The sequence below is a fragment of the Populus trichocarpa genome, chromosome 18, assembly GCF_000002775.5.
Source record: "Populus trichocarpa isolate Nisqually-1 chromosome 18, P.trichocarpa_v4.1, whole genome shotgun sequence".
Lineage (NCBI taxonomy): Eukaryota > Viridiplantae > Streptophyta > Magnoliopsida > Malpighiales > Salicaceae > Populus > Populus trichocarpa.
Window position 1 is genome coordinate 290,549 of NC_037302.2, and position 10,897 is coordinate 301,445.

At 34.1% G+C, this 10,897-nt stretch overlaps 2 protein-coding genes across 7 annotated transcripts; one reads left to right on the forward strand and one right to left on the reverse strand.

The window, feature by feature from the left end:
- Positions 1-1,116: 1,116 nt before the first annotated feature.
- Positions 1,117-5,007, reverse strand: LOC18107554 (NAC domain-containing protein 92). 6 transcript variants are annotated; one of them, XM_024590016.2, is made up of 4 exons: positions 4,860-5,007; positions 4,289-4,505; positions 3,538-3,809; positions 1,117-1,922 (listed from the first exon to the last, which is right to left on the reverse strand). In XM_024590016.2, exons 1-4 carry the CDS (start codon positions 4,860-4,862, stop codon positions 1,371-1,373), a joined length of 1,044 nt encoding a protein of 347 aa, XP_024445784.1. In that variant the 5' UTR covers positions 4,863-5,007; the 3' UTR covers positions 1,117-1,370. The 6 variants fall into 6 exon arrangements, with proteins under 6 accessions (XP_024445784.1, XP_024445787.1, XP_024445785.1 ...); XM_024590019.2 differs by having other exon boundaries at positions 4,289-4,510; positions 4,860-4,999; XM_024590017.1 differs by lacking the exon at positions 4,860-5,007 and adding an exon at positions 4,709-4,852 and having other exon boundaries at positions 1,117-1,919.
- Positions 5,008-9,088: 4,081 nt separating this feature from the next.
- Positions 9,089-10,636, forward strand: LOC18107553 (tRNA (guanine-N(7)-)-methyltransferase). The gene is made up of 2 exons (XM_006371753.3): positions 9,089-9,246; positions 9,596-10,636. Exon 2 carries the CDS (start codon positions 9,615-9,617, stop codon positions 10,371-10,373), a length of 759 nt encoding a protein of 252 aa, XP_006371815.1. The 5' UTR covers positions 9,089-9,246; positions 9,596-9,614; the 3' UTR covers positions 10,374-10,636.
- The last annotated feature ends 261 nt before the right edge of the window (positions 10,637-10,897 follow it).

A 10,897-nucleotide genomic window follows, 5' to 3' on the forward strand; every position in this document is an offset into this window, starting at 1 on the left:
TTCCTTGTAGTTATCTTCTTGTAAAGGGGCAAGGGGAGGGGCAGAGTACAGGTTAAACGCCAAAAGAACAAGGCTGATTTTTCTTGCTTCTAACTTTCTATCTGGTCAAATGCCACATGAGGAACTAGCTACTCTAGCAAGCAAGAGTGGTCAAGGATATAGTTGGGTTAGGTTTTGGTTAATTATTGTATCCAATTTAATTTATAATATTTTACAAATTTGATTCATTCAAATTTCTTTGGACATGAGCTAGCAGTTAGATATATTAGGAAGGGCTGCTTTTTTATTTTTTATTTATAGATATCACAAATATTCATTGATAGGTTTATATTGTCATGTTATAATTAGTTATAAGTTGTAACAAATAATTTAGACTTAATATATTAGCTAAATTAATCGACTAAAATGAAAGAATTAATTATAAAAAAGGGATACAAAATATAACAAAAAGAAAAGAGAGAATAAAGAGGTATATTGTTTGGATTGAGTTGGCTGAGTTTTAAAAATACTAACTCATTATCTAACTCATGATATTTGTTTTTTAAATGATTTATCTACTGTAATCTATAATATATTATCTGAATTTAATGAGTTGGATCGAATAGGATAATGCAAATACTACCGTAGTCTATATTATCATGATGATATTTTTGAACAGCCTTAATTACTGGTGTGAATCTCGATTTACGTATTTGTATTGATATACACGCGGGGCCAGGATTGGTATACAGTTTTGATGTGGAGTTTTGCAGGACTACTACCTCCCCTTCAAGCCTCTATGTTTACTTGTATATTTTTTTTTAGGATCAGCCTTCAGCTTTGTCAGGCGTTTCGTTTACCAGACCGCAAGCAAGCATGATCATTTGTTGGACTTATTGTTTGTTTTGTGCTCGCTTTTTTGATGCCGTCATCTCCTGAAAGGCCCACCCTCATATTCTTTATTTTTGCTAGCATGATCGTCTATGCGCAGTTGATCGTCTATGGCTTCCGATATTGTGGTGCTGCTTAGTTATGATCTTTCGTTGTTCCGATAACCATATTTTTCATCTTTTCCTTCGGGTGTTTGCTCTAATAAGAGCTCACTTTCACCGTTCAGCCAGTCGATGACTAACAATATTTAAAAAACTCAAAACGGGGATATATAGAAAACGAAGATGCATTACAGCGAGTTCAATTCCTACGTAAAAATAGCAAAATATCACGACTCCAAGTTGCTGGGCATTTTTGTCTTCTTAATACCCGTGCTTAGACAATGAACATAAATATTGGGAACTGAAACATGCTTAAGCCTTAATCTATTGCATACTAGCTACTTAACAAACTTGTCGAATTTGCATATGATCATCTGAATACTCTCTCTCTATCTGATCTCAATATGCAGGCCAGTAGTTCTCCAAATCCATGCACTGTTGCATGCCCATGAATCTGTTGCTAGGCCCATTTGCATTGTTCATTTCTGCACCATAAGCGGCCTGCTCTACGGCATAAGAACTAGTACTAGTCATCATGGAGGGTGTCACATCGTGTTGATTCATAACCGGAGGTGGCATTGGTCGCAGAACCGGTTGTGATGTAGCCCCTCCAAGATTCAAGTTCAACCCTGATACAGTAAAGCATCCTCCTGCTCCTCCTCCAACGGAGTAAGAATTATTCAATGGGGATTGCATTGGTAGATTAATACCAGTTGAACCACCAGCCCTGAAAACCCTTGCAAGCTCTGCCTGAAGTTCTGCATTACTCATCATGTAGTTTCTTCCAATGGGGAGCTGGAAGTTGTCTGCAGCTTGCATCATCTGTGAAGGCATAACACTTGGTCCTATTTCGAGGTTGTATAAGGGATTTCCTGCTCTTGATTGGTTTGAGGGATATTTCTTGGCTCCTGCACTCTTTTGGAAGATGCGGCAAACCACCCATTCATCCTGCTGGATCCACATACAGCATGTATAGGTATATATGCTAATAATATATATTTTGGGAACAATAAATGAAAATATTTTCCTTTTGCTTTCTGATATTAATTTCTGTCCTAGCTATAGTGACAAGATGTGATACATCTTTTGACTCCTGATCAAATCGAAGAGGACAATATATCTTAATTGTTTTTTTAGTTTTTCTTTTTGTTCAAATTAAAGGTTTTTTTTTTCTATAGAAATGTTCAAATAGTAGATTTTGTGCACCTTATGGAATTTTTCCTTCAATATAAGAAGCATAGAGACTAATTATCTAAAATTTAAATCAAATCACCCATCCTTTACTTTGCTGTTAAAAAAAATATCCTTTGGATTATTAAATGCCACCTTATGGAATTAGTATTTTTTTTCCTTTACTCTAAGGAGTTGACTTGATTTTTTCTTTACTCTAAGAAGTTGACTTGATGATTAAGAAGGTATATCTTCTTTTCTTTCATTTCACATGTTAAATTAACTAGGGTTAACATATTTCTTAATTTTTTCAAAATATATCAAAATTTAGGGATTTAAGATTATTCGACGACTCTCAGTTGATATGAAAATTGGTTTGAGAATAATTTTTTATTTTCAAAAAAATTATTATTGATAATTGAAGCTATTAAAACTACTTTTCTACATACTTAAATTATTATTATTATTTAGAACTGAGGCTGTTAGATTTAAGAGAGTATATTTGTTATACTCAATTGAAATTCTTCTATATTTATACTATATTTATTATTTATTAGATAATATTTTTTTTAATATCTACACCATATTTATTGAATTTATGATATCCAATTATCTATTATCCAAGTACTATTTATTATTCAATATAAAACAAAAACATATTATATATATGCACGCGCTAATGTATATATTTTGGGGTCGGGTTTTGCATAAAACTCAACAATATTCATTATTTGGATGAAGTAATTATTTATTTATTTTTTCATTCAACTCATTTGAGTAAGTTAGTATCCATCAGGTAATGTCAAATTGTGATCCATAATTAATTAAACTTAATTTAAACATATAATAACCGAGTTTAAATTCTTTCCAAAATTTAAATCACAAATGAGTGTTCATATCTTAATATCTTGTATTGCTTTGTTCACTAACAGAGTAACAGCTAGTAACCAGCTAGAATCTATTTCGTTTACAAGGTGATTTCTCTGGAGCTATGAAATGAATAATTAATGGAAAATCAAAAGAGCCAAAAACTTCATTATTATGCAAAAAATATGTATCTTAAAGACAAGATTTATCTTCAACTCTACCATACTTAATCATATATATTCCCTTAATAAAAAGGTGAAGAAAGAGCTCAGCTTGCCCTGTAGCAGTCATTAATTTCTAAGAAGATCCTTGGAAAATTAATGGCCAGTAAAAAACATGTAAAAATGTTAACAAGACAAAACCAACTATTTTTCATGCACTTTTTGAGAAAGATTATTGTTCCTTGGAGAAAAATTTCAAAAAATATGTATGATTAATTTCTATATTTTCCATGAATAAATATCATGTAGGGTTTCATATTCTTCACAATATAATGAACAGAAACAGGCACACACACAGAGATATATACCTTGGAAGCTCTAAAGCCAGCTTTAGCGTGGACACGATATTCATGCATGACCCAATTGGTTTTCTCTCCCCTGGGAGCTCTCCCTCTGTAGAAAACCAACGTCTTCTTCATCCCAACTAGCTGTGACGTGACACTGTTGAAGATCTCCTTATCTTTTCCGGTAGTCTTCCAGTATCCGGTATTTGTTGCCCGGTTTGTTCTCACACCAGTTGGATATTTTCGATCTCTAAGACTGAAGAAATACCACTCCTTTTCTCCCATTTTTGCTTTTCCTGATTAAGAGCCAACAAATTTGAAACAGTCAAGGATCTACTCAAAGATTATACATTAAGGAATTTGCTTATGTTTGGTGAGAAATTAAGAGAAACAAGAGAAGAGCTAGAGATGTATTATTGTATAATTAAGAAGATAGATCTATGATCCCAAAAGTAGAACAAAAAATTGAATATGGTTATTTATGTCAACACTCTTGTCAAAATTGTATCATGAGCCATTTGAAAACCCTAAATCGTGTTGCAAACCCTAACTCATAAGTGATGAGGGAAAGGAAAAAAAATCATCAAGCCATCATGGTTTGAATGGATACATATATAGTATGGATTTTGACAAATCAAACATTTTCTTCTTGAAGGTTCGCTGCTTGATTTCTTCTTTTAAAAACTCAAAAGCTGGAAAACAAATTGATGGATCAAGCCAATTTCAAGCTGATTTTCACGAGTGCTCTAGCAACTAGATCTCAAGTTAAAACTACCTGGAAGATCCCATGGTTCGCACTTGTTGAGATCTACATCACCGATGGCTCTACATGAGAAATCTGCATCTGAAATCTTGTTTTGAAGATAGTAAGTTATGAGCTCTTCATCTGTCGGGTGAAACCGAAATCCCGGTGGCAAAGTCTCCTCCTTTGCATCTCCTTCCATGTCCTTCTCCTTCCCAATTTGTTTCTTCCCTTTATCACTTATAGGATTCTGTACTACATCGAAACGACATGGATGAAATGATCAAAATTTCCAAAACCCTAAAACCATAAAATTTGAAAAAAAAAAAAACATTTAAGCTCCTATGTGTTACGTACAAAGGATCAAATATCTTCCCAAGTAACAGGAAAGATGATCCAAGAAATGAAAAACTTGTTTGGAACAAAATTTTTGATAGCTAACTAGTAGCTTACTTGCATGGATACAAGACAAGATTCTTCGGTTAGCTAGGTTTGGATATTTCTCATATGATCAACATCATTAGTTTTTGATAAAATATGGATAACTTGAGAGACTCTAGACAACAAATTGTAGTATACAAAAGTTAAACCTTTTCTTGCTTACCATGCACACGAAATCAGCTGGGAATTTAAGCTCTGAAATCAAGAAAAGATATGAAGGTGTGTGTCTATGAAGCTCTCAACTACTATGGGTCTTCACATACAAGGTGGTATAGGAATGATTTTAATAAGATGGAAAGTCATAGAAGAAATCCTTGTTTGAGATACTATATATTATATTATATTTAGCTGCCAATATGTTATGCAACTTAATTAAAACAACATGACCTAAAATAATACCATGCCGTAACAAATTAATAGCAATAAATGTAGAGTGATAAATATAATAAATCTATAAAAATATGTTTCATTATTTGAAAACAAAAATTTATAATTAGATCATAATTTAAATCTATATTTTTCAAATATGTAAGGGTTTTTATAGACCAACAACCGCATCGATTGGTTGGCTATACCTCTACCCTACATTTATCGGTGTTAATTTGAATAATTTTTCATTATAAAAATACAAATATAGTATAGTTTAATATGAAGATTTGGACATGCAAGTAGGACGAAGTTGCAATCACTATATTGTCCACTGATGCACGTAAACCCCCATTTCCACTGGGGCAAAAACAACATCCCAACAAGCCACGTGGTCGTGGGGCCCTTACTTGAATCCATATGCCTAATAACCAATAGGTTTCTTCCACATCAGCAAGCCCCAGTCTTGGTTCCAATGGTATTGAACAGTAAGAGGTAGAAAGAGTAAAAAAAAAAGAACACAGGCGCCGGCTCCTCCTAATTTGTGCATTTCATTAATTTATTAGTCTATGTTAGCTAGGGTTTCATTTCAGCTTAGTCCATTAGCTTAGGGTTTGCATCTCCATAGATTTGTAGCATTGTGTTTCATGAAGGGTAAAAGAAGGCACACCAAATTCCTATATTTCAGTCAATATTTGCATTTCTCCCATGATAGGTAAAAGAGAGAACGACTAGCTGGCATAGCTAGCCAAGGCAGAAACCATATCTATAGCCCATGATTTAAAAACATGATGCCCTTGAATTCGAGGGAAAGAAAATATGAGAAGTGATGGGAAATCTTGGAAGCCAAAGAGAGAAAATGACTAGCTTGAGCACTACTACGCTTTTGTACTTTCTTCATGAAAATGCTTCTTTGTATGGAAGGTCTTCGTTTTGGTACTTTCTTGTACGACCATAAATTCACACCAGGCACTTCATTCATCAAATAATAATAAATAATTAAAAAAAAACCCTAGGCATCTCCAGTTTATACATAATAAAAGAAAGAAAGCTGAAAGATTAATGCTCAATTTTCTTTTGGGTATCTCAGTCATAGTAATGAAATCCGGCTCGTACCCAAGGCATGAGTCGCGATGAATCAAAACTAGAAAATATAGAAACTAAAACCTTTCTCAACATTACCTCTTACATAGGCAGGAAAATTCCTGCGAAGTTTGCTAGTTGCAGACTATTTTGAATCTTATATATCTACACTTTATTTTAATCAAATATACATGACTGCATATATATTTACTTTCAGTCATGCTTTATTTGTCAATTAATGATCTAGATGCTACTGCCTGGCCTTCCTCAGACGGAATATATTGGTTTCCTGTTCTTTTCATCAACATACACGTGTTAGAAGTGGTACTAAAATCCTTAATTTCTCTTTAAATAAAGTCTTCAGCTCATAATCAAGAAAAACAAATTCATAGTTTTAATCAGATTAATATACTCTTGCACCTCATATCTATGTCGATGACATTAATTTGTCAGATTTTCTAACAAAGTAGGTTAAATAACTAATTGAGTCCCTAAGCAATTCATTCACCTTAATTACGAGTTATTGTGTAGCTTGTCGGAGACTTGTTATGATAATATATATTATTTTTGTAATTCACTGATTATAAAGGTGGGTTAGTTATGATTTTGGAAAGATTGAGAGGGCTTGATTAACTTTGAATTATTGAGCTCTTTGTCTTATGGAAATTGATCTATCTTAGCAGCAGACACCTATCACGATCTTTTGTTTACTTACTCTGTACTTCAACTATATAATTTCAATAAGGTCTTGATCAATCTTGCTGCCGAACCACCTAATCCTCACAAACAATCAGCTTTTCATGAACTAATTAGGAGATCAAGAGGAGAATGCATGATTGAATGGTGCCTATGCTTGATGATTGATCCTCAAATTGTTCAGCATTGTGAAAATACAACGATAAAAGGCAACCTAGCTACACCATAGAAAGACACGAGAGAAGCTTAAGGATTGGCACCTCCTATGCATGCATGGCCGGTTTTGCATTAGTCATTATCCTAGCAATCCATTTTTCAAGGGAGATATGATTAACTTGACATGTTAATTAGCATGAAGTTATATTGTAGACCTACTTGGAAAATAATACTACTAGTGCATACTCCTCCCATCAATAAATTTTCACTAATTTCGTGCTGGATTGAGTGAATTCTGTTGAGCCAATCACCAATAGGTTAGATATTTTCTTCCCATGATCAAGGAGTTGTGTTCACATATGGAGTTAATTTCTTTTGATTTTGTTATTATATATAGTAAATCAAGATCAAACATGAAGTATATTTTGTTAGATCTCTGTCGGTACGTATAACCAGATGGCAAGATCACAACCTAGCAGCTAGGCATAGATTGAAGATTGCAAGGCTACTTGTTTTCCACTTCTAATTATTACAACTCCCCCCCTCTATTTTCAAATGCTACTGAAAGTCTCCACAAATGGTAGTTTATATAAGCAAAAACTATATGCATCTTAATTTGATTTATTAAAAAGAAAGGGCTATGAAATAAAATATTTTTGGGATCATTTAACGGTTAACCACTGTATATATAAAGTGAATGCAATTAGGGTCCAACTCTTTGTTTAGTTATTTGGCCGACAATTGGATTTTTCGTTAGAGAGTCTTACATTCATTTGAAGACATGAGTCATCCTAAATTAATATCACTCGATGCCAAACTCAAAATCATTTTGTTATTGTGAATTATAATTAAAGATTTCGTGTTTGTTTGAGCAAAGAAGGAGGAAAGAAGGAGGAAATTAGTTTAACTATACATTACCATTTGGTTGTTTCCGACTGTAAAATAATGTTTGATTATTGTTTTATAACAAAAAAAAATAATGACGGTCGAGATAGAGATAACATGTTTCTATGTCGTTTCTGTTTCGATAAAGATTAATTTAATATTATTTTAAAAACATATTTATTTTTACATTTTTATTTTCATCATCGTTATCAAACATCGTTACCAAACATGTTTAATTGTATCTTTTTAAGACAAATTCGTAGATTTAATGGTGGAGTGGTTGATATGGACTTGTCGTGAAGACTCTCTAGAACAATAAAAACCCTAATGTGGTTGTAGATTCATCCTTGGTATGCTACTTGTCAAACACTTCGAAATAATATAAGAATATTGGTAATTGATCTCATCGTGACGTCTTTTCCGGTGTGTTTATGCAAGAAATACGGTGATTAAGCAACTTTTATAAACGAATATATAACTATGCGTGTGTTTACGTTCCAAGAGAAGAATTAATCAAGGAGAGATAATTTTGTTTCCAAGGAGGGTGCAAAATATTCAAAAAGGTAGTTGCATGTCAATATTGAAGAAGTTATCCGATAAGGAGATGTATGCTCAGATCATGTCAGGCTGTAAGAGTCCAAGTGCATATGTTTCTTGTAGATCTTGTAGTCTCAAGATTCAGGGAGCAGTGAGAAATAGTGTAAGGATAATTCTGAAGGAGTTAAAGTACTACTCCTAGCTAGCTAGGGTTGCTTGAGCACCTTCCCTTGAATTATCCAAGAATGAAGCCATAGGTACTTGTTTTCAGCAAGCTAGCTGGGAGAGCTGAGCAAATTGCTTTACTTTACAAAAAAAATTCTTGGTGATAACCTCATTGCTATTAATTAATTCCACGTGGCTTATATATATTAATGGTTTGAATTGTTATTAATAATTTCTTATTTTTCCTTCAGTATATAGAGACCACCCAATACCCATAAGTTGTTGAAATTCTTCAATTTCCTTCCCTTTTCTCGTCAAATATATGTAACAAAATAAAATTTTAATTTCATATATACAATGACCTCAACCGGTGATCTTCATTTTAAACAGGAATTATTTTGTCGTTTGGGCTTTGAGATGTTTGATAGGCCTAATAAATAATTGGGCCGTAAATCAAAACACGTATCGTAGCCCATTCAAGAATACCTAAGAATAAATGGGCCAATAAATGACCTTCCTCTAGTTTTCAATTAGAGCCCATTGCAAGAAGCAAACACTGGAAACCCTAATTTGAATTTGTTCCCTCATCCTTCTGGTTAAGTTTATTCGATTTGCAAGAGGTTTTGAAAGCAATCAGACAACATTAGCTTAGTGACTTTCAGGTATCATCTCTTTCTTTTCTTCTCTTACACCACTTTGTTTCTGTTGCTGTAATGAAAGGAACGAAAAAGAAAAAAGAACAGAAACATCTATATTGCTTGTATGTCTTTTTGAGTAATGATGATTGATGTTTGTACATTATGATTCGTAAGATATTGAGATTTAATTTGGTTCTTAGTTTTAATATTTTGGGGAATTTGTGAGCTTTTTAATGATTGGCACCTCCTTTTAGGTTTTTATTCATCAAAGGAATGAAAATGCTTAACTATGACGATGAACCTATTGAGAGTGGATTAAATTCAAGCTTCTTTAATTTGGGGTTGAGAATTCTGTTTGTTATTGTTTATGCAGTTGGTGGAGATAGACAGAAATGTTAGAAAACGAAGCAAACCCGACAATCAGTAAGTCAACTGGCTTGCCTAGGAAGCGTTTTTATCGAGCACGAGCGCATAGCAATCCGTTGAGTGATTCGCATTTCCCTGTTCCGATTTCTCCTAGTCATGTTGACTTCTCGCTTCATTACCCTCAATTCTTTTCCTTGTCTTGTGAAGTTGGCTGTATCAAAATGGTTCAGTTTGCTGATATTGGTTGTGGTTTTGGGGGGCTTCTTGTTAGTCTTTCAACACTTTTTCCAGAGACCTTGATGATTGGGATGGAGCTTAGGGATAAGGTGGCAGAGTACGTTAAGGAAAGGATTTTAGCATTGAGGACAACAAATCCCGGTCAATATCAAAATGTCTCTGTAGTGCGCACCAATTCGATGAAGTACCTTCCCAATTACTTTGAGAAGGGGCAGCTTACAAAAATGTTTTTCCTGTTTCCTGATCCTCATTTCAAAGAGAAGAATCATCGTAGACGAGTGATCAGTCCACATTTGCTTGATGAGTATGCATATGTTCTAGAGGTTGGTGGAATTATCTATACGATTACAGATGTGGAAGAACTTGGAGAGTGGATGAAGACTTGTTTGGATAATCACCCCATGTTTGAAGCCCTCACAGAGGAGGAACTTCAAGCAGATCCAGCCGTGAAACTCTTGTGTACAGCAACTGAAGAAGGGCAAAAGGTTGCTAGGAATGGGGGACAAACTTTTCAAGCAGTCTATAGACGTATTGCACTCTCTCTTTGATGCATATTGGAACTCTTAGGCTGTTGATGCTCGATCGTTAATGGGAGTCATGAGTCATGACAGCCAATTTTGTAGGGTTTTTTTTTTGTTTTTAGCTGTTCTCGTTAGCTGTTTGCGGCCTCACTCTTATTTTGCAGTTATACAAATACATGTTTCCCAATAGAGTTTTGCCTGGCTGAAATCTGACTTGGAAGATATATGCGATTGTTTAACACATGGATTGTAAAATCAAAATAGTAATAAGATGAACACTTTTATCTAAATTGTTATCTGTGTAACATCCTACTTCAGAATGAAAGCTGCATATCATTCTCTTTTCTTTTTTTCCCCTCTGCTGTATCATGATAAAGAAAAAGAAGAAAATCAACCTAAACCAAGGGGGCTAGCTTTTCTGGTGTCATCTTCGCCATTACTTTGCTCTGTCAGCGAGTCCCCAGCAGGACTTTACTGCTTCCAGACACTTATAGCCTAATTGCTCAAGTCATGTCCCTTTGGTTGTCATTCGCTGTCTACCCAATAATACC